We start from the raw sequence: 24800 nt of genomic DNA, 5'->3' as shown, positions 1-24800 counted from the left end.
TGAAGAACTTCCTTGCAAATATACAAGAATGAAATGATTTAGAAATTAAGGAAATGGTTTGGGACCAAAACGTTGTTGGTTTGCTTCCCTGACCTGGCTGGTTTGACCCTGAGCAAGGCACCCTACACCGTATTTGCTATCCAGGGGCTGTAACCATACCGGTCCATTGTGTCTGTTAAATATTGGTGTGGATGGAGTTTTTCACACAGGTTAAATGCAGAGAATGATTTCCTTTCAACCGTTTGTAGAATAGCACGACATTTTCCGAAAAATGATTTACTTCATGATGACAGAATCTTAACTGATAATCTGTTTCACAGAAGTTAGGTGGTTTAGAGAGGTATCTCTTTCTTTAAATCACCACAAAAGCTCTTAGAATTCTGACCTTTCTTTTTCAAAGCAACCATATTTTGCATCATTTAAACTTTTTATGATGGATTTATTTTTTTGGAGTCTCTTATTTCCTCACTGGTTTTGAATCACATTTCAATGCCCAGCTTTTCAATTCTTCCAGCCTGCAGTTTCTGAACTCGCTCTTTAGGTTTCCATCATCCTGCATCAGTGGAATAACTTTGTTTTTCATTCACTTACCCTGCATTGCTCTGGACTTTGAGATGGTTTTCATGAAAACTTCAATTGCTTCTTGTACAATAAATACAGGACTGGAAACACCCGTGTGACACAGGAGAAAAACTTTAAGATGTCACAGTTTTGATGTTTTGGTGCTTGTTTTGTACCACACGTTTAGATCTGTCATACAATTGTGGAGGCGGTTTGACCCGAATGCAGGCATGTAGGAACACAGACATGATGAGGAATTGTTTTATTTATACAGCAAAGAAACTGAAACTACAGACAAAACAACAAGAATGTTGCTGCTTTTGTCTTGTGGTTATGTTGTACTGAGAGAGGATAAAGAGGGGCAAGTAGCGGGTGGCTTGATTAATAAAGAAGGAGCAGGTGTGAGGGAGGAGCAAAACTAATTGGGACAAACAGACCAGAATGAGGAAAACAAGAAAACAGAACAAGACACAAAAAATCATATTTCTGAGACTTTGATCCAAAAACCTGAAACTCAACAAAATCAGTGTTTAGTGCATGTTTAGTACACAGGTATAAAGTGAATTCCAAAAATATTCCTTTTCCCTTGAACTTTTTTTTTGTATCATTAACAAAACCACAAACTTCAATGTCAGTCAGTTAGTCATTTTCTACCGCTTATTCCATAGTGGGTCGTGGGGGAGCTGGTGCCTATCTCCAGCAGTCTTTGGGCGAGAGGCAGGGTACACCCTAGACAGGTCACCAGTCCATAGCAGGGCAACAAACTTCAATGTATTTCATTGAAAATGTATGTAATCAACCTACACAAAAGAGGATTTTTAAAAACAGTTATCTTAAAAGTGTGACATGCATTTGTATTTAGCCCCTTTACTCTGATACACCTTAATAAAATTCATTGTAACCCGTTGCTTTCAGAAGTGACGTAACTGGTTAATATGTGTGTGTGTTTAAGCTTGGCATAAATCCATCTTTTCTGCGAAGGTCTTAGAGAACATTAGCATTTTTAGAAGAGCATCATGAATCATCAGTTTATAGAAATATTGCAAGCTTCAAGCATCTTGTGGAGGAGAAAGAACATGTCACAACAGCAAATCTACCAAGACCTATTATTTATTTAACCAGGAAGTTCCTTGAGATTAACATGCAAGGACAGTATTAATCAGAGAAGGAGCCAAGACGCCGATGTCACTCTGGTGGAGCTGCAGAGGTCCATAGCTCAGGTTGGAGAATATGTTGATAGGACAGTCAACAAATGATTTCGTGGCATGGACAAACTATAATTTGTGCACACAACGAATCTAGCCTTTATTGGAAAAGTTGCAAAAAGAAAACCATAAGAAAGTTAAAGAAAGCCGTAAGAAGTCCCATATTAAGTTCACCAGACATGTAGAAGAATGTGTTCTGGTCAGATGGCTTCTACCAAAAACAATGTGTCCCTGTCCCTGAAGACCAGGGACAGGGAATCTGTTCAGAGTTGATGGGAAGATGGTGATGGTGAAATAAAGATAAATCCTAGAAGAATACCTGTTAGAAGCTGTAAAACATGAGGCTGGTGAGAAGGTTCACCTTCCAGCAGGACAACAACCCAAAGAACACAGCCAGAGCTACAATGGTTAAGATCAGAGCATATTTATCTAGTAGAGTGGTGCAGTAAAGTCTAAAACTAAATCCAGTTGATAATCTTTGGCAAGGCCTGAAATCGCATGTTCACAGATGCTCTCCATCCTGTCTGACTGAGTTTTCAATGAATAATAAAAAACAGAATGCAGTATCTGGATGTGCAAAGCTAAAAGACTAGCAGCTATAACTGCAGTGAAGGTGGTTTTACAAAGTGTTAACTCAGGAGTTGAACATTTGTTTTAATGTTTCTTGTAAAAAATGTATGATTTTGAAGCAGCAAGACATTGAAACATGATTCAGATCTTTTTGGCCAAAACCACGCCTCAATTTCCATTTGACTCAAAATGATACGCTACTATCAAATAACATCATCTCATCATTTTCTCACATCTATTTATCTTTTGTTATTCTGAAAGTACGAACGGTTTCTACCAGGACGTTCCACATGCCTGGTGACGTCTTCGTGTAGAAACAACTTGAGAGGAACCAGTTTCCACTCCATGATAGGCGTAAATAAAAACATTCTGCAATCCCAGCTCTGTGATTTGAACAGTTTGAGACCTTATTGATGGCTTCCCCCTCCTGTTAATTGCTGTTGCCACTTTCATTCAGGAAGTCAGTCACAGCGAGCGTGAAAAACAAACCTTACCTGTTTTCATGCTCCTGCTCTGTGTCTCTCAGGCCCAAATCCCCGCAGTCACCTCCAGATGCTGGTTAAAAACACAGCTCCTTTTTAAAAGAAAATATTAAAATATTCCAGTTTGTGTGGATGCCTGATGTCAAGTGTTTAGATGCAGAAGTAAAGATTTTTTTCCCATGATTTCCATTCCTGAAAAGTATATTTGCACTGTTATTTGCAGGCAAACAACAAACATGCAATCTGAAAAATAGTCACTTTGCATATTTACAACTAAAAAAAATAGCCGTCAGAATTCATAAGAAATACGTAGTTTCCCATTTTAGTGTGTTTAATCATTGATTTACCCTGACCGTAATAAACGGGTTGAACAGAAATGGAAATTAAGCTCCTGCAGTTACTTAATGCACATCTTCCAAGTGGAGCCAACTTAATTAAGACACTACATCAATTATTTTGAAGGGTTGCATCTCTTTAATAATAAAACATGTTCATTTTGATCTTTCTTTAAACTGTCCTATAAAATATTAACCTCTTCTCTCACAAATTACTGACCATTTTATCTCTTGTAGTGCTTTAATTCTTGCTATTATCCCATACAGTTTAAGTAACAAATCTTTTTACGCAAGTTCACTTGGTGATCTTTCTCTAACTATACAGTTAGCATTCACAGAGTGACTTCACAAACCATTTGCGTTGATCATTTCACGGTTAGCAGAGCATAAAAACACATGATTGTTTAAACTGTAGCTGTTTGTTAAAGCAACATCCAAAGCCGACTCTTTCTTGTAATAAGCGAGAGTGAGGCGTGACAGCAGCAGAGAAGAAGTGAAAGTAATTTACAAGCTTTTTCTCACGCACAAAAAGGAAATAAAATATTAAAATGAGAGTCTGGTTTAAACATAAAACCACAAGGTCTGCATCTGTATCGTGCCTTCAAAGGTTTTCATTCCTGCGAGACATTTGGTTTGTATGTCCAACACAGAACTTTATAGGCAGTTATTATATAAAGTGGGATGCTTTTTGTGGCATTTCTGTTCGAATAAAACCGACAACTGGACTATTGTTTAGATTTAACTTCTCCATAAAGAATAAAACTTTTATAAAACTACATAAGTTGCAGTGTAAGTGATTAAATATGTTACAGTGTCTTGCAAATGTTTGCACGCCCCTTAAACAGCATTCATTTTCGGGCCTGTTTACTCTGATACCACAAACAAATATAGCTAATTGCCTTCAGAAGTAATTGTTAAACAGAGTCCATCTTTCATAATAAGTGAAGGCCTAAAAGGTTTGTTAGAGAACATTAGTGAACAAACGGCATCATGAAGAACAAGGAACACAGAGGAGAAACCTGAGAGGAAGTTGAGGGAAAAGCAGGTTAAAGTCATAAAATAATATCCCAAGTTTTGAACATCTCCTAATCCATCATGTGCAAATGGAAAGACCGAGGCACAACCTCCAACTTATGAAGACATGTTGGTCCATCCAAACAAATTAATAAAAGGAGAGCATTTATCAGGAAAGCAGCCTGGAGGACCATGGAGACCCAAGAGTAGCTGCCGAGTTCCACAGCCAAGATGGGAAAATCTGTCGGCAGTGACACTCTCCATAAATCTGACCTGTATGAAAAAATGGCATGAAGAAAGCCATAGCAAGACCCAGTTGCAATTTTCCAGAGGCCATGTATGGGAAACAGCAAACATGTGAAAGAAGATTTTCTGGTCACATGAAAACGAACTTAAACTTTTGCACCTACATGCAAAACGTGGTGCAGAAAACTAACACTACACATCACTCTGATGCTGTCTTCCCCACTCTGAGATCTGGTGGTGACAGCATCATGCTGCGGGGATGCTTTTCTTCAGCAAGAACAAGGAAGCTGGTCAGAGTTGATGGGAAGAAGAAGAAGGAAGCTTGATACACTTGGGTTATTTTACAAAGAAGAATGGGCAAAGAGTTCAGCCTACAGATGTGCAAAGCTGGTAGAGACACATTCCAAAAGACCTGCAGCTACAATTTTAGCGAAAGGTGGTTCTATATAATATTGACTCAGTAGGACTGAATACAAATGCACAACATGTTCTGAAGATTTTTTTATTTAGTATCAATCTATCCTTTGTGATGGTCTATCACAGGAGTCTGCAACCTTTACAACCCAAAGAGCCGTGTTTGCCTTCAGTCAAGCTGAATAAAACTCTTTAAGAGCCGCAGATGTTACATGACCTTTTGAAAAAAGACAACTATACACAATTTGTCATTTTTAAAGAATCATTATTTTATTTATATTTTAAGGTTTTAAAATAAAGGAAAACATAAAAAATGGATGCATTTTCTTCTGTGGGATGTTGATATTTGTGGAATATACATAAAATATACAGTGCCTTGCGAAAGTACTCGGCCCCCTTGAACTTTTCAACATCTTGCCACATTTCAGGCTTCAAACGTAAAGATATAAAATTCAAATTTTTTGTGAAGAATCAACAAGTGGGACACAATCGTGAAGTGGAATGAAATTTATTGGATGTGTCAAACTTTTTTAACAAATAAAAAACTGAAAAGTGGGACGTGCAATATTATTCAGCCCCCTTGCGTTAATACTTTGTAGTGCCACCCTTTGCTGCAATTACAGCTGCAAATCGCTTGGGGTTTGTCTCTATCAGTTTTTCACATCAAGAGACTGAAATTCTTGCCCATTCTTCCTTGCAAAACAGCTGGAGCTCAGTGAGGTTGGATGGAGAGCGTTCGTGAACAGCAGTCTTCCGCTCTTTCCACAGATTCTGGATTGGATTCAGGTCTGGACTTTGACTTGGCCATTCCAACACCTGGATACATTTATTTGTGAACCTTTCCAGTGTAGATTTGGCTTTATGTTTTGGATCATTGTCTTGTTGGAAGATAAATCTCTGTCCCAGTCTCAGGTCTCTTGCAGACTCCAACAGGGTTTCTTCCAGAATGGTCCTTTATTTGGCCCCATCCATCTTCCCATCAATTTTGACCATCTTCCCTGTCCCTCCTGAAGAAAAGCAGGCCCAAACCATGATGCTGCCACCACCGTGTTTGACAGTGGGGATGGTGTGTTCAGGGTGATGAGCTGTGTTGCTTTTACACCGAACATATCGTTTTGCATTGTGGCCAAACAGTTTGATTTTGGTTTCATCTGACCAGAGCACCTTCTTCCACATGCATGGTGTGTCTCCCAGGTGGCTTGTGGCAAACTTTAAATGAGACTTTTTATGGATATCTTTGAGAAATGGTTTTCTTCTTGCCACTCTTCCATAAAGGCCAGATTTGTGCAGTGTACGACTGATTGTTGTCCTATGGACAGACTCTCCCACCTCAGCTGTAGATCTCTGCAGTTCATCCAGAGTGATCATGGGCCTCTTGGCTGCATCTCTGATCAGTCTTCTCCTTGTTCGAGATGAAAGTTTAGACATCTACGGGTCTTGGTAGATCTGCAGTGGTCTGATACTCCTTCCATTTCAATATGATTGCTTGCACAGTGCTCCCTGGGATGTTTAAAGCTTGGGAAATCTTTTTGTATCCAAATCCAGCTTTAAACTTCTCCACAACAGTATCTCGGACCTGCCTGGTGTGTTCCTTGGTTTTCATGATGCTCTCTACGCTTTGAACAGAACCCTGAGACTATCACAGAGCAGGTCCATTTATACGGAGACTTGATTACACACAGGTGGATTCTATTTATCATCATCAGTCATTTGGGACAACATTGGATCATTCAGAGATCCTCACTGAACTTCTGGAGTGAGTTTGCTGCACTGAAAGTAAAGGGGCCAAATAATATTGCACGGCCAACTTTTCAGTTTTTTATTTGTTAAAAAAGTTTGACACATCCAATAAATTTCATTCCACTTCATGATTGTGTCCCACTTGTTGTTGATTCTTCACAAAAAATTAGAATTTTATATCTTAATGTTTGAAGCCTGAAATGTGGCAAGAGGTTGACCAGTTCAAGGGGGCCGGGTACTTTCGCAAAGCACTGTATAATAAAATGTCAAAACCATATTTATTTACTGCAAGCAAATTAAAACCCCTCCAGATATCCCTCCTGCATTTCAAGTAGATACATCTGCAACAAGGGACAACTTAAGTAAAGCGAAACACGTGATTGAATGATCATGTCACCATGGCTGTATCTTTTGTTCATTTATACTTGTATATGTCAATAATATGTAAGTAATACAAACCAACACCATTTTAAATATTACCTAAAGAGCTGAAGATCGCTGCTTTGCTTCATGATAAAAATACAAAAAAATATATGTACAACAGCTTAGGTGCCCTTTAGCAAGGCACCAGATACCCCCAAAACCCAATTGTTTCCTCGGTGAGTGTTTATCCTCTAGTGTGTGCTTTATTAAATGATGCTTTTTTTCTGTGGTGAAGGTAATTGGTAAAATGACAAAACAGAAATGATCATAGACTTCTACCAAGGTTTCCCACATGCTGTGTGTCACCTTGAGTAAAACCAATTTCCTCTCCCTTTATGGCCATAAATAAAAAGACATCTACAGTCTCCGTTCTGTGATTCGAATGTTTTGAGACCTCATCGATGGCATGAACCTGCTGTAAATTGCTGTTGCCTCTTTCTTTCCGGTATTCATTCATAGCTAGTTTGGAACAAACAGCGTCTCTTGTCTTTGTTCTCAGTGTCTTTCTGGTCCTGCAATCACTTGTTTGACACCTCAGAAAAACAAAGGGCAGTCAGAAACAGAAGACCTCTTAAAGTAAAAGTAACAATTATCTTCAGAGTCAAAAGTGAGGCCTTCTCGTTAGATTTCTGGTCAGATAAATAGTTTCTCTGAAATATTTCAGCATTTAAAGCCCTGACCAACTAGGTGTCATTTGATTTTACTTTGAGCTAAATCACAAGAGGACAGAACCTTCCAGTTTGTTGATTTAAATCCTCCTGCAGCTAAATATAATGTTCAACATCATGAAACTTTTCAGATTTTACCATTTCTCCTTGAAACTGTAAGGCTGAACCCATGACAGCTGCAAAGTAGAACAATCTTAACAGGTCAGCCATATCCTCGTTTGACTCTCTGAGCTAATTTCATTCTGACTTTGCATTTTTATAATTATCTGTCAAATCACAGCCTGCAGCTTCCCTTAGCTTCACACTGAGCTTCAGCTCCGTGTTTAGCTGTTTTTTAAAGGAAGATCTTAATAAAGATGACTGATTTAGTTAGATATAAATGAAGAAACACGCCCAAAACAGAGCTGAAAGGGAGTGACTCTCAGGCTTACACATCAACATTTGTTGTCTTTCAGTACTGAAGGACTAGCTGACCACCTTGGGTTGAAAGTTCAATGTTCTGAAAACAGTCTATGAGTGTCCTCATGTGGTCAAATAGTTATTGAAATTAAAAATAGTTATTAGCTGAATTAATGAAAAAATAGATCCAACTCCTCTGCTGTTTCAGCCATTCCAAGGATTCAGTATGCCAAGGTGAGTGAATGTTTATCACTTTGGACAGAGAGAGCGTAGGCGCAATGTAGCAGTAAATTAAAATGGTATTTTATTGGGTCATTGCTAAGACATTAACATCACACTCTTTTCATTTTGCAATCAGGGGCACAAATGTACTGCAGTTGAGTTGCATTGCTCTTCCTAAACAAATCTGTGGCAGCCTGGGTTAGCTAGAGGTCACCTATGCTAAAACATTAGCTGTATAGTAAATATTTACTAAGTAGTAGTAGTAGTAGTAGTATTTACTTAAAGCAATCAATCTTTATACACAATTGAAACAGCATTCAGATACAAAATAGTGTATCTATTAATAGTGTTAATCATACTTATTTTTAATTGAATTTATTTTTAAAAAATGACAATTATTTAAATTAATCATTTGAAAGGTATAATTAATTATTTGAATTTAATTATTTAATGGAAGATTCAATTATTTAATTGCACATTTCATAATTTAATGGTATATTACATTAATTAATGGGACATTTAATGGTAGATTTATTTATTTAATGGTATGTTTAATTACTTCATGGGACATTCACATTTCTTTATTTCATGATTTATTTATTCATTCATTTAATTTTGTCCCTTTGCGCCTTCCATAAATTTCTGACATAGGCAAAATATTTAATTTCACTGTAGTTGGTTTCCTTTTCATCAGAGGATATAATAGTAGTTATCTCAGCTGTGAGCCTTAATAGTTTCTATAGCTCAGATATGAAATAATTTGTGAGGCCTAATTGTTTTTGCCCCTTAGAGGCCTTTATTATTAGAGTAGCCTGTTTTATTTAAATGTCAGCTTTAGTGTATGGAGCTTTAACTTCACTTATAAACACTGGCTGTATCTCGTTATTGCATTCGATCAATGTTGAGCTGGATTGACGAATTATCAATAGGCACCTCTACAAGTCAATAAATATGTCTTTTTCAATTATAATAATTCTGCCTCACTGAAGAGGTTTTAGCTGGACAACAATACCCGAGATGTTCTGTGTTTTCAGAAAGGTTTCTATCTCAAACATTACGATTACATTTTAGCTGCTGGTCCTTTATCACCTATGATAACTCACGGATGCAGAAACATCTCCCAAACTCGGAAGCCACCAACTGCAAACTGCAGTGAGTGGAGATAATTGGTTGTTGAGGCCACTATTGAAGCCTTCCTGTCATTCGTGGAAATCATGCTGAGCTAATTAAATTTTCCCTGAGTGAGTTCAGCTCTTCCCTGTCCACGTTACGTAAGAATCCAGGCAGATGTAAACAAACAAAGGATGCCGACGTGGGGCGTTTCCAGAGACGTTTATAATGGATTTTATTATGAGACCCTGCAAAAAATAACATGAATGCTTTGAAGATGAATTAAAACTGGTTCAATGGTCACACCTATTCAGATGTTTCAAACAGGCATAAATCTGTACACTGAAAATAACAGCTCCACAAACAGCTTTTGTGTATTTTTAGCTTCAATCTTTCAAAAACCTCCATTGAATTTTCTCTCAGGATCAAACAGATCATGAAAATTCAAAAATAGCTGTATGATCAAACTGATGGCACTTACAGTACAAAAATAGCTGTACAGTACAGGAGGAGATGCTACTTAAAGCTCCGTATGAAATATTTAAATCTCTGAGCCATCTGTTTCCTCAGATCTACTTCATCTTTCAGAATCTTTGAGATTACAAACGTGAAACTGAACTTCTTTCCTTACTTGTACTGTTTGCGTACATAGTTAAGTGAGGTTAAAGTACTTTACAGTACAGTATGAAACATATGCTTCGTACTGAGTCTGTCATTAAAATTCTGACTTATGTGCTTCTTCGGAATTTTTGTGACTATGAATGTGAAAATATTATTTAATATTTAATATTAATAATTAAATATTTTATCAAATAATATTTCGGTCTGTTAAGGGTTGTCCTGTGAATACCAGCCCAGTAAGGCGATGGTATTAGGACAAAATCCAAAGAGTGAGCCAAGCTCTGACATTATTGAACAGCAAAACTTAATTAATTCACACAATTTCTTAAAATACAAGAATTTATTAACAAAAATAAGTTAACTCAAAGTCAAACATATTTCAATCAACAAACTCTTTACTATGTTAAAACAATCCAACTAAACTACCAAGCAGAATTAAAGAATAACGGAGACTAATGGACTATGTACAATATAAACAAGTTGATTAAAGATGATTGAAAATCATGACCAAAAGAGTGATGCAACATTACCATGCAATGTTTATGTTTGAGAACCAAGGATTATCTTGAAGAATCTGGAAGTGAAGTTAAGTTAGTCTTGCAACCAACTTTGGCAATAATCAGCAAACGTTTAGACAACCATTCACAATGCAAGATCAGATAAAATATTATTTTAATAAAATAATGTTTTAAATAATGATCTACTGAATAAAACCAACCTTCTGGATGACTAATTCTCAACGGTGTCTCATTAACTGCCTTTATTTATTAAAATAATATTTAAAAAAATATTATTAAGGGAATATTTTGGAAAAGAGCCAAATCTTTCTGGAGAAATGGGGCTTAATGGTGTTTCATTACCTGTTAGCAGTTAAAGCTAACAAAAGAAGTTGATAGCTTAGCACCAGAATCAAACACACACCTTTAAAATACCGTTAATAAAAGGGTTAAAATGCATAAGCGCAGATGGCGCGCTACAATCAATCTTCTGTGTTAAAATCACCCCTTTAAATAAAGTTTGTCTTAACTTTAAAAACACACAAACACAGAACACATAACTGAGCACGTGTGCTGCAGATATTCTGCTAGCACCAAGATAGCTGAGTTCAACACAGACAAAACCAAACTTCATAAAATGAAAAACGTTCAGATCATAAATCTTTTTCTATTACTCTCCCCAAACCCTAGCCTCGTATGAACCATGCTGAGGAGTTGTCCGGGCGTTTGACGAAACATCCACTTTGAACGAAGGTTAGCTTCAGCTCTCTCTTGTCCTCTTTCCACACTGGTAAAACTGCTCCACTCGGTTTCGTAGAGACAGCGTCTCTGCAGGGAACTCTCTGGAACACAGTTTGCTTCTACAGGCCTCAGAGAGAAAGTCAAGCAATGCTTATACCTTAATTTCCCTTTTATATAAATGAATACCGGGTACACAAATAGTAATTCATCCGTACTTAACTCAGTGCATATGATCGAGGATCGTATGACACTCTTGGATCCAGTTTGAAGAGTTTATGTCTGTTTGCCAGCAAAGACATATTAGCACGCTGTCTCTCCGGCCAGCCTCGCACGGAGTCAGGGTGGAAGAGATCGGACCATTGGGAAGGTGGGGGTTTTATACCGACATATTCTTTAGCTAAGTGCATTTACCTGCATGTGATGTCTGCACCAGTATGAATCCTGGTTAGCAGTTCATAATAACAAACTTCACATAGAAAGCATCCCTGCTTTTATAGTGAAGGTCTAAATTCTGCTCTTTAAAACAGCTGATATGTGATTAGTTGTGTCTATATTCACATTCATGTACAGTGCTGTGCAGAAGGTGCACATGTGGACTGCTTTGGTAAATGTCTTCTGAACAGTAGATTTTTAATAAGCCTGAGGATGTTACAGTACTGCATAAAAGTCTTTTTTATAATTCGCTTCAAAGAAATAAGTTACTTTTGTACTCTGAGGTCTCTGATCAGTGGTTGTTTCAGGTTTTTCAAATATGTTTTTTTGGTAATTAGCCCAGTTTGTTCCACATTTTAGTTTAAAATGTCTAGAATAAATACCAAAGATAACAGTATAATAAAAAAAAATTTAATATTACAAGTGCTTCCCAAAGGGCTAACATAGATGATGCACCTCTTGGGACGCATTTCTATCTATTCCTCCATTTCTAATTCCCCGCTGTGCTGATCTGGCATCTGCAGATGAAGACATAGAAAACATCAAAATGGATGAGGTTTGACTCCTGTGTATATTTGGTTTTATGTCCTGATTTTACTCTGAACCAATCTGGGTTTCAACTGTTTCAGAACCGCGCTGTAGAAAGAAATTGATTATGCCTGAGTCCATGGAGCTTTCGTAAAGGCTGCATGGACCAGCCTTCATGTGGGAACAAGTTGTGACTATGAAGGAAAGCGTGCTGAGAAAGCCAGTACTTGTTCTCCTGTGGTACAGATCTGTCTGAATAACACTCACCTGGGAATGCTCAGCCTCATCCCCCTCAGCTCCACCTTTGCAGGTAGAGTCGGGGGGGATGTCTCCCACGCAGCTCATACTTAGATGCAGGCTCTCATCCTTCCTGGGGGGCTGGTACCATGGTAACCACCAGAGGAAGATGGTTGTCATTTTAGGGCTATACTTTTTATACATTTCTCCTGACTCCTACTGCCAACACTCACTTTAAGTTTGAAGTAAGAAGCTCTCCAGAGAGTTTCACTCCTGAAGAAGATCCCGCAGGAAACTCATGGTCATAGCTTCAGCTGTTTCCAGAAACAGGAGGTCACTTTTTGCCTTTCAGCTACTGTAATTTGTTCTGAATTAGACGTAAGGGTCTCCTGGAAGCAGATTAGTAAAGTGGAGTCTCAAATTCACTCAGAAACCTTATTCGTCACGGTCCTTTTTGCAAGTGCTGATCATGCAGAGGAAGAGACCCCGGCATCTGAATGTTCTGAAAGGGACCGACCGACACGGAGGGGAAGCTAATTAATGTGGTGTAATTAAAGCTTCTGGTGTGCTCTGAATAGAGAGTGATCCAAGTGTGCAGCTTTCAGTGTCTAGGCTCATTTTAACCCTCATTCATCTGTCAAACTCTGCCTTAAAGTGCACAAAAGGTAATGTCAAGAAAGTTTTAAACACAACAGTTAAGATGATTTTCCTTTCACCTGTTTCAGCTGGATGCAGATCGAGATGAGGAGGAGGTTTTCTGTGACATCAGCATGACTTTGGATAACAAGCTGTTTCCCTCCAAAGAGCCCGCCGCTGGTAAGATCAAGATGTGAGGCCCTGTAAAAATGTTTTGTTTAAACTGAAAAGAGGTCGTTAGTGCATTTAAAGTTTTAAATGACCATTTTCAGGGTAAAATACAAAGTGACTGGTAATGCTGCAATAAGTTTTAACATGTATGAAAAATAGGTTTTAGAAATAAAATCTGAACAGTGAGGCATGCCTTCAGTTGTAACCTGATTGTTGTAAGATTAAATAAAGCTATTCTGTGAAGACCTCATAGATTTGTTAGAAACCTGTGGAACACAAAGCTCCTTGAAGACCAAGGAGCTCCTTCAAGCTCCTTGGTCTTCAAGGAGCTTTGTGTTCCTTGGAGACCAAGGAGCACGCCAGATAAGTCAGCAGTTAAAAGCAGAGTTGTAAAACGAATGTCCCAAGCTTTGAACATATCACAGAGTACTGTTCAGTCCATTATCCAAAAATGGGAAGACGCTGGCATCAATGCAAACTGAGAAGGACATGGTCGTCCACCTAAACTGACAGGTCGGGCAAGGAGAACATTAACCAGGAAAGTAACTAAGAGGCCCACGGTTACTCTGGGGAAAGTGCAAGAATCCACAGCTGAGGTGGGAGAAACTTTTAATTATGCATTGGAAGAATGGGAAAGATGAAAGCAATTGTTGACAGAAAGCCATAAGAGGTCCCACTGGCAGTTTACCACAAGCTGTGTAGAAGATACAGTGAACATGTGGAAGAAATTGCTTTGAGAACTATTACTGGTCATGACATTGAACATACCATCCACATGGTGAAACATGGTGGTGGCACTATTATGCTGTGGGGGCTCCTTTCATTCAGTGTGGACAGGGAAGCTGTTCATTCTGGTTTGGTATTTGTTAAAATGGCCAGAACCAAAAGTCAGCAGATGTTTACAGATGCCCTCCATCCAGCTTGAGCTATTTTGCAAAGAATAAACAAAGATTTCTGTTTTATACAGAGATTTATACAGTGAAATGTATTGAAATGTTTGTTTAACATGTATTAAGTTAGCCAGGCTGAACAGATATACATGCTCCTTTTTGGTCTTATGCAAAAACATTCTGATCCAACAGATTGACGTTTACGGTTGTAATGTGAGAAAATCAAGTTTAATGATCATGAATGTTCCTGCAAACAAGTGTACAGGCTTTTGGTTTAAGTAACAGGATTTGAGCCAGAGCATTAAAAATAAACTAGAGACCTACTGCAATGAAGATTTAATATTAAAAGGATTTTTCCGAGAACCAGCCGGAACTTCCACTGTAATCTCAGAGGAAATGTTCTTGTGATCATGCCTTCAGGGCACGGATAATGGTGATTTTATAAAAACAGGATGTGTTAAGTTGAATAAAATATTATTTGCATATAAGCAGAGTCTGTTTAACAACCCAATGGTAGCTCTTTTATTTTAAGTTTCTTTCTTTACAGTAAAAAAAAATGCCCTTCATTAAGACCCTAAATTGAACTTTTATATTAGATTATATGCTCCACTGCTGATCATGACCACTTTAGAGGATTAAATAAAAGTCTGACTACTTAGAGGGCAAAAATAAAGAAATTGAGGAGCTGCCTGCAAAGTACTGAAAAATATTCTTAAACTTCATTACCAGAATATGTCCTCTGCAGATGAGTTTTAAGAAAATGGTCCACATTCACCTGAGGAAATAAAAAGTCAGCCACAGACCTCCTGATTAACACACAAGCCAGATTCAGAGCTGTAGCAGCCTGAAACCCAAGGTTAAAACTGTAAACCCTGTAGGCTGTTATGTAAAATCTAATGAGCAGCTGCCATTCACAAAGTAAGCAACTAATGCTGTGTGATCAGTCGGTACTCTGAAGGTGTTTCTGTGCTGATTTTATGAGTTATGGGTTTTATAAGATGGTTACTTAAAGAAAACAAATTCCACCTTTGTCAAGCGGATGAGTTGGCAGAATATCCCTGGTTGTTGCAAATCATATATATAACAAAGAGTGGGTAAATATGTCCACACAACTCATTTTCATGTGACCTGATTATCATTTCTTCACCGAAGCATCATTATGTTTTAAATCAACTTTAAAAAAGATATTGTTTATATCGTTATTTTGTTTAGATATTTATATATTAGTTCAGCCATGTTGTTAGAAGGATATTTTCTGTCTGCAGCTTTTGTTACAGAGTCATCTAACAGTCTATTGTAGTTATTTGGTTTCTCAATCTTTCATCTATCTTTTCATCTATCCATCCATTTGATGGTCTACCTAGCCATCCATTCATCCATCCATTCATCCAACCATCCATCCATCCATCCATCCATCCATCCATCCATCCATCCATCCATCCATTCATCCATCCATCCATCCATCCATCCATCCATCCATCCATCCATTTATCCATCCATTTATCCATCCCTACATCCATCCATCCACCAATCCATTTGATTGTCCACCTAGTCATCCATCCATCCATCCATCCATCCATTTATCAATCCACCCATCCCTACATCCATTTGTCCATCAATCCATGTGATTGTCCACCTAGCCATCCATCCATCCATCAATCCATCCATCCATCCATCCATCCATCCAACCCATACCCCTACATCCATCCATCAATCCATTTGGTTGTCCACCTATCTATCCATCCACCTATCCATTCATCCATCCTTTATTATCAGTATATGTTGGCAGTAGTAGAGTGTAGGTTGGTGGGGTTGACTGAAAGTGAGTTAGAACAACCAGAATTGAGACTAAAGGAGAACTGTGATATGCGAGTTATGCTACTGATTTATAGAAAACCTTCCAAAAACATCATGAGACAGACTGAAAATCTGATCTGTAACTTTTAATGCCGCTCTGTCAAAGCCACAGAGGCTCTGTTCGTATAGACGACCAATGAAGCTCCCCATTGTTTTAAAAGCTTTGCACTCTATCATCGGCAGATTTTGTCATTTAGTGGTGAAGAGTTACTGCTCAGGAGGAGGCAGCTTCTTATTAGGAGGTGCAGAGCCACCTTGAAGGTGACATGTGGCACCTCCAAACAGCTTGTGACAAAAACACGTTTAGATTCAGGATTTTGGTGTCGATGGGGATTCTGCTCTATGCCAAATATATTTGGATGATTAGTAAATGAGGAATACAAAAATGTATGTTCTGGTTTAGATCTGTGTTACTCTGAAAACCCCTGTGAAATTGGCTGCTTTTTAAAATTATATTGACCCACAAACCACCCCCATCTCTGTTTCTCTGAAAACCCTGTGTCAGATTGTTTGGTTCCAGCACATAATGAGACTCAGGGCCCATTCTCCTGTCAATCCTTGACAATCCTCATTCTACTCAACAGCAATATGACATCCTTTGCTTCATAAATGAGAGCAGTCTGTTACATGATACAAATTTTAAAAACTAAACAGATGCAGAGGGCTTGGAGGACTAGAGGATTGATAGTAATAATTGCACTCATTTTGCAGTTTAAAAAATTTGTTTCATAAACAAAATGTGCCTCAAGTTGTGTCATAATTACACATGAAACTTCTCTACACTTGTGGGGTTAAATCTTTTCTTGGTACATTTGAGGAGGGCAGTTTGAAATCAGGTGCTGTTAAATTGTCCTGCAGTAAATACAGATAATTTCTTTCTAAAGTGGTGAGTAGGTGAAGCTGTAAAACATAAATATGTTGACACAACTGAAATCATGAAAATATTTGTACAATTTGCTCTTATTAGCACAGTATGATATAGGTTGTTTTGGACCTTACTATAAATTGCATTCGCAGGCCACATTGCAACACATGAGCCTTGACTGATGATTTTATAGGGCATTATATTAGAAAATCATTCGTATTTCTGCAGCATTCCTATTGGTATGTAGGTACATAAGTTTTAGTCATTCATGCTGAATGTTTTACTCAGTCAGATTTTTGGTCCAAGGCTCTGATTGTTCTCAGGATCTTTTAGCTGAAGCCAAGGATATTCTCACCATTCTGTTATCTCTTCAAAACAAACACATTACTCTTCACAAATAAACATGCCTTGTTAAAAGCAGGTTTTCACTTCGGGCAGCAGATAATTCGTTGCTGTCTGCCAGCACCACTGTAGCTTGCAGGTTCAGATGTTTCTAACAATGTAAAATTTGTGCATTTTGTGGTGTTCTTTCCCCTACATTTTGAATATTAAAGTTAACAGTAGGGATACAGAATTAAAAATAAAGTTTTTGCAACATAATAAGCTTGAATTCATGGAGCTTTAAATGAAATCTGTGTCAATCTGCTGAAAAAAGACCAAATAAGATAGAAAAATAGACTCTTTGAGGACAAATCATCCCATAGTGTTTGAGTTGCACTTCCCCAGCAGGAAGAAGTCCGTTATCCTCCAATCTGGCCGTCCTCTCTGATTATTGCAGCAGCAGCAGGAGTTCTGGGCTGAAGCGCCGCTGACAAGCCCCCACCACCTGAAACCACCCTGTAAAAACAGAGACATCTCCACACTGTCATGCCTGAGCCGCTGACGTCACCAGAGCGAGATGAACTCTGACAGGCTGCTGACTCTTTAGTTGGGAGCTCCTGTGGCCATTTCAGTCCACCGTGTTCTGAAGTGCTTTATAATTATGCATTAAAGACCAAAAATTAAAAACCTTCTGGTTTAGTATCTGTCTGAGCATCTGCATCTTTGCATCATCTAGTATGAAATTTAATCGGGAGGTGCTAGTTTGCAGGCGGAGAAGCTTGCCAAAAGAAATTGTTATTTGCCAATCAATTGCACTGAGGACGATGATGTCCTTAGCTGCCATTTTTACACCAGAGCAGCTCTCGACGTTCTTAAGTTGAGTGGAGGTGCAGCAGTTTGCCTTTGTTACTATGAAAAAATATATATATTTATTCCTCTTTCTTTGTGTTCTGGGTATAAAACAATTTAGTGTGTTTCTGATCACCTGCAGGCCTGAGCAGGTATGTCTTGAATTTACACAGAAACTTGAAAAGCCGCCAGTTAGGATCTTAAAGCGAGGAGGCAGACAGGTTAAGAGTGCTTAAAAAAGGTGGATTGCCTGATTGTTTGATTTGTGCACCACTATTCCTCCCTCAACTGTTAAAAACCTATGGGGTCTTTCAACGTGTTTCTACATGTTTTAAATCATTAAAAGATCATTTTCCAATACAACAATTTTTGCAAGGGGCTGTCAATATGTCAATAATCACTGCTACTTTCCAACAACCCACATCTGGAATAGATGATATTTGCCCCCTCAGCCGTGGAAATGTGCTCTAAATATATCAGATTGTGGTGACATCTGTTGTCCACAGCCGTCTTCAGGTGACCCCACAGACTTATGATAGATTAGGGTCTGTACTAAGGCCATTCATAGATTTACATTGTCCTCCAGTGACGCCCTTTTTGTTGATGTGGAAGTGTCTTTGGACTCAGTGATGCTAAAAAATGACAGTTCCTCTCGATCATCAGTTTTTAAGCAGACACCTAAAGGTCTTGAATCAAAATTGTTTAGTCTTTAGTAAATATTGTTCATGATTTCATCCAGCTTGACAAAAACTAGTTCTATGTGAAGAAAAGCAACACCAGAGCATGATGCTGCCACCACCATATTTCACCATGGAATATTTTGGCAGTTTGCTGTTCTTTCTGCTGTGTGTGGGTTCGGGCCAAGCTTCAGCTGATGGACAGATGACCTCATGTTTGACTCTTAAATGCCATAGTACACAGGGGAGCTGCAAAGAAAGCCTAAATCATCAACCTGCCACCACCGTGCTTGACAGCTGTTTTGAGATGTTTCTTTGTTTTGTTTTTGCAATCCGCTGTTTGGTTTTTTCCAGACATCTGGTCAAGGAAATTGTTCCACTAGTCTTGTTTTTAATTTAGACACAACCTTGCTAAGTTCTTCTGCAAAATTCTTTCTAGTAAGTAGAAGTTTTCTTCTGGCAACCCTTCCAAATAAGCCACATTTTATTTTAATCTTGTCTCAAACTTTACCGTTTATCATGCTAACGAAGTCCTGTTGAGTCTGAGATGGACCTCTTGGGTTTTTTACAGTTTATCTGAGCATTTCATGCTCTCACCTTGTGGTGAAGTTGCTTGGACATCCACCCGTGGGAAGTTTGCCGATTCTTTTTAATGTTTCCCATGTGGAAATAATCTTCATACCATTGAATAATGGACCTCATATGGTTGATTTTATAACCCTTCCCAGAATGATGAGCAGCAGGAATTGCTTTTCTTAGGTGACTACTGTTTTCTTTGCACCTTGACATTGTTATAAAACATGCCTGTATGCTCCAGACATGCCAAACTTTCAAATTACTGCTTTTCTAGAGGTGTTCAAGATGATAATAAGGTAAATAAGTTCATCAGCAGCACCTGGCTAGAAGCAGGAAGGGTGTACTTAGTTTTTTACACATAGCTTTTCCATCATGATTTTGACTTTGCTCAATAAACTATGTCAGTATAAAATGTAGTGTGTGTTTTTTAAGTTGAATTTATGTTTTTTTTTATTAAGTCCGGATTGAAAGAGTGTGTACTTTATTTTACTGTGATTAATAATCTGTTCCTAAAATGTAAGGCTATCAAAGTGAATCTTGAGTGCGCTTGATGTTAATAATTGGATTTTTTTGTGTTCAGGCCCAAGCGAGCTGGATCTCAGTCTGCTGGGGGAAACAAGCAGCCTGGCAGAGGTAGCCTACAAAAACAATGAGGTAAGATGATTTCCCCATGCTATGAATGTATTCAATTCAATTTCAATTCAATTCAATTCAATTCAGTTTTATTTATATAGCGCCAATTCACAACACATGTTGTCTCAAGGCACTTCACAACAGTCAGGTGAATACATTCCAATTAATCCTAACCATTGAACAGTGCAGTCAGAGTTAGCTTTTTATTCAAATTGGATAAAAAGTTTTTCTGTCTAAGGAAACCCAGCAGATTGCATCCAGTCAGTGACTTGCAGCATTCACTCCTCCCGGATGAGCATGTAGAGACAGTGGACAGTCACTGGCGTTGACTTTGCAGCAATCCCTCATACTGAGCATGCATGTAGCGACAGTGGAGAGGAGAAACTCCCTTTAACAGGAAGAAACTTCCAGCAGAACCAGGCTCAGTGTGAGCGGCCATCTGCCACGACTGACTGGGGGTTTGAGAGAACAGAGCAGAGACACAAAGAGAACAAAGAAGCACTGATCCAGGAGTACTTTCTATGGGAAGGAAAAGTAAATGTTAATGGATGTAGCTCCTTTAGTCGTTTCACCTAGAAAGAAAGAACAGATAAACTGTGAGCCAGTTTTCAAGGTTAGAGTCTGAAAGAGAGCACATATAATTAGTTACAGTTAAGCTCAGTCAATTGCCATGTCTAGGAGAGAGAAAGGGTTAAACACTAAAAGACAGGGCTATGTGGATCATCGGTAGAGGGTGAGCATTAAGTTGTTGCCAGCAGAAGCTCGGACGATTCCCCTCTCCAGAAAGAGGGTAGACACAGGTAGACACAGTGTCAGGCCAGGTGTAGCTTCTAGGAAGAGAAAAGAGAGAACAAAGTTAAAAGCTGAAATAACAGCAAATAATGCAAAATTGGAGAGTAGTGTGAGAATGTAGCGAAGAAGGTGAAAGTGGTCATTATGTCCTCCAGCAGCCTAAGCCTATAGCAGCATAACTACACAGATAGTTTCTGTTCAGATTGTTTAGTTAAACGGTGCTTATTTACAACAATGTCGTCACAAGGCACCCCACAAAGGGTCCCTGAATGCATGTGAAGATAGATGCAGGAGCTATTCAAACTGAGAACATAACGTTCTTATTTGATAATGCATGAATATTTACTTTAATCTTTTCCTAAAAATTTGATTAATAACTCCAGAGTTATAAAAATAAGTGTAGGAAATCCTTAAGTAGGAAGTGTTGTTGTGTTTATCAAGTGAAACATGAATGAGTGAAAAACTTCTTCTTTGGCCTTTTTTAACATCTCTTTGGTACCAATATTTCAATATCTTCGCTCCTTTCTGACTGCTGATTTTAAATAAAGATCACCAACAAGATAAACCCTGATTTCCACATCCAGAGCTCTTATATTCTCCTTGCTTCCTACTAAATGACAGCCGCACATTAGCTTTTCAAAAAAGGCGTCAGTAAACTCGTCTGAAAAGCCAGATGATTCAGTGCTGTAAATGTCCTGAGATAGCGGGCATTGTTGCACAATGCTTGGCAGCAATTCGGATCAGCTCCGTTCCTCCACAAAATCTGGACGCTGCTGCTGTCTGCGAAGAATCAAACCCGACCTCTGTCTGATGTTTCATCCAACTAAATGACTCAAAACATCTTTCCTCTCCTCTTTCTGAGCTCTTTTCCGCTTCTGATTCTTTAAAGCTGTTTTCTGATCAGGTCAGGTTTCTTTGATATATACAGGTCCTTCTCAAAATATTAGCATATTGTGATAAAGTTCATTATTTTCCATAATGTCATGATGGAAATTTAACATTCATATATTTTAGATTCATTGCACACTAACTGAAATATTTTAGGTCTTTTATTGTCTTAATACAGATGATTTTGGCATACAGCTCATGAAAACCCAAAATTCCTATCTCACAAAATTAGCATATCATTAAAAGGGTCTCTAAACGAGCTATGAACCTAATCATGTGAATCAACGAGTTAACTCTAAACACCTGCAAAAGATTCCTGAGGCCTTTAAAACTCCCAGCCTGGTTCATCACTCAAAACCCCAATCATGGGTAAGACTGCCGACCTGACTGCTGTCCAGAAGGCCACTATTGACACCCTCAAGCAAGAAGGTAAGACACCGAAAGAAATTTCTGAACGAATAGACTATTCCCAGAGTGCTGTATCAAGGCACCTCAGTGGGAAGTCTGTGGGAAGGAAAAAGTGTGGCAGAAAACGCTGCACAACGAGAAGAGGTGACCGGACCCTGAGGAAGATTGTGGAGAAGGGCCGATTCCAGACCTTGGGGGACCTGCGGAAGCAGTGGACTGAGTCTGGAGTAGAAACATCCAGAGCCACTTTGCACAGGTGTGTGCAGGAAATGGGCTACAGGTGCCGCATTCCCCAGGTCAAGCCACTTTTGAACCAGAAATAGCGGCAGAAGCGCCTGACCTGGGCTACAGAGAAGCAGCACTGGACTGTTGCTCAGTGGTCCAAAGTACTTTTTTCAGATGAAAGCAAATTCTGCATGTCATTTGGAAATCAAGGTGCCAGAGTCTGGAGGAAGACTGGGGAGAAGGAAATGCCAAAATGCCGGAAGTCCAGTGTCACGTACCCACAGTCAGTGATGGTCTGGGGTGCAGTGTCAGCTGCTGGTGTTTGTCCACTGTGTTTTATCAAGGGCAGGGTCAATGCAGCTAGCTATCAGGAGATTTTGGAGCACTTCATGCTTCCATCTGCTGAAAAGCTTTATGGAGATGAAGATTTCATTTTTCAGCACGACCTGGCACCTGCTCACAGTGCCAAAACCACTGGTAAATGGTTTACTGACCATGGTATCACTGTGCTCAATTGGCCTGCCAACTCTCCTGACCTGAACCCCATAGAGAATCTGTGGGATATTGTGAAGAGAACGTTGAGAGACTCAAGACCCAACACTCTGGATGAGCTAAAGGCTGCTATCGAAGCATCCTGGGCCTCCATAAGACCTCAGCAGTGCCACAGGCTGATTGCCTCCATGCCACGCCGCATTGAAGCAGTCATTTCTGCAAAAGGATTCCTGACCAAGTATTGAGTGCATAACTGTACATGATTATTTGAAGGTTGACGTTTTTTGTATTAAAAACACTTTTCTTTTATTGGTCGGATGAAATATGCTAATTTTGTGAGATAGGAATTTTGGGTTTTCATGAGCTGTATGCCAAAATCATCCGTATTAAGACAATAAAAGACCTGAAATATTTCAGTTAGTGTGCAATGAATCTAAAATATATGAATGTTAAATTTTCATCGTGACATTATGGAAAATAATGAACTTTATCACAATATGCTAATATTTTGAGAAGGACCTGTACAGACTCTCTGCTCCTAACTTTTTTTTTCTTCAGGTCTTTAATTTAATGATTTCAGATCGGGAACTGTTTAAACAGCCTGGGGGAAGAAACTGTCTCTGTGGCGGCTGGTTTTAGTGAACAGTCCTCTGTAGCGGCAGCCTGAAGGTAAAACTCTAAACAGTTTATGTGCAGGGTGTGTGGGGTCTGCAGAGATTTAAGCAGCTCTTTTCTTGACCCTAGACCTGTATAAGTCCTGGATGGAGGGAAGGTCAGCCCTGATTATTCTCTCTGCATTCCTGATTATTCGTTGCAGTCTGGACCTGTCCTGTTTTGTGGATGAGCCAAACCACACTGAGATGGATGAAGACAGGACAGACTGAATGATGGCAGTGTAGAAGATGACCAGCAGCTCCTGTGGAAGGCTGAACTTCTTGAGTTGCCTCAGGAAGTACAGTCTCTGCTGGGCCTTCTTTCGAACAGTGTCTATGTGTGAAGACCATCTCAGGTCCTCAGAGATGGTGGTTCCTAAGAACCTGAAGTGGTCCACGGCCGATACAGTGTTGTTGAGGATGGTGAGGGGGGTGTATGGGGGTGGTGTTCTCCGAAAGTCCACCACCATTTCCACGGTCTTGAGTGGGTTCAGTTCAAGGTAGTTCTGACAACACCAGTGTATCAGCCAATCCACCTGCTGTCTGTATGCAGACTCATCACCGTCCTGGATCAGTCCAATGACAGTGGTGTCGTCTGCAAACCTCAGGAGTTTCACGGACAAGTCCGCTGAGGTGCAGTCATTTGTGTACAGGGAGAAGAGGAGTGGGGATAGAACACACCCCTGGGGGGCACCAGTACTTATTGATCTGGTTCGGGAGAAGATGCTCCCCAGTCTCACCTGCTGCTGTCGGTCCGTCAGGAAGCTGTTGATCCACTGACAGGTGGAGGCTGGGACGTTGAGCTGGGTGAGCTTCTGGTGGAGGATGTCTGGTATGATGGTGTTGAAGGCCGAGCTGAAGTCTACAAACAGGATCCTGGTGTACGTCCCTGGATGGTCGAGGTGTTGCAGGATGAAGTGTAGACCTAAGTTGACAGCATCATCTGCCGACCTGTTTGCTCGGTAAGCAAATTGCAGGGGGTCCAGCAGGGGGCCTGTGATGTCTTTCAGGTGCTTCAACACCAGCCGCTCAAAGGATTTCATGACCACTGACGTCAGGGCTACAGGCCTGTTATCATTTAATCCTAGGATGGTGGTTTTCTTGGGCACCGGGATGATGGTGGATCGTTTGAGGCAGGAGGGGACCTCACACTTCTCCAGTGATTTGTTGAAGATCCTTGTGAAGATCGAAGCGAGTTGATTTGCACAGACTTTCAGGCATGATGGGGAGACGTTATCAGGTCCTCCAGCTTTCTTTGTTTTCATGCGCTGAAAGAGCCTATTTACATCTTCCTCGGAGATCTTTAGTGCAGGCAGAGGATCTGAAGGTAGGGGGTTGGTTACTTTATGGGAGGAATTTGTTCCTGAATGGGATGTGGAGGAGATGGTTTGAGGTGTGAATGGCTTCTTGTCATGTCTGCAG

General features: G+C 39.4%; 1 protein-coding gene across 1 annotated transcript in view; it reads left to right on the top strand.

Moving 5' to 3' along the window:
* Positions 1-24800, top strand: part of ak5 (adenylate kinase 5) — a 113789-nt gene that overhangs the window by 46317 nt on the left and 42672 nt on the right. Inside the window, exons 7-8 of the mRNA XM_047369412.1 lie at positions 13171-13261; positions 19868-19941. Of these exons, the coding sequence (XP_047225368.1) occupies positions 13171-13261; positions 19868-19941 (165 nt within the window). The remainder of the gene's footprint in view (positions 1-13170; positions 13262-19867; positions 19942-24800) is intronic.

Source organism: Girardinichthys multiradiatus, chromosome 6 (assembly GCF_021462225.1).
Source record: "Girardinichthys multiradiatus isolate DD_20200921_A chromosome 6, DD_fGirMul_XY1, whole genome shotgun sequence".
Lineage (NCBI taxonomy): Eukaryota > Metazoa > Chordata > Actinopteri > Cyprinodontiformes > Goodeidae > Girardinichthys > Girardinichthys multiradiatus.
This window is presented reverse-complemented; position numbering and strand designations above follow the sequence as displayed.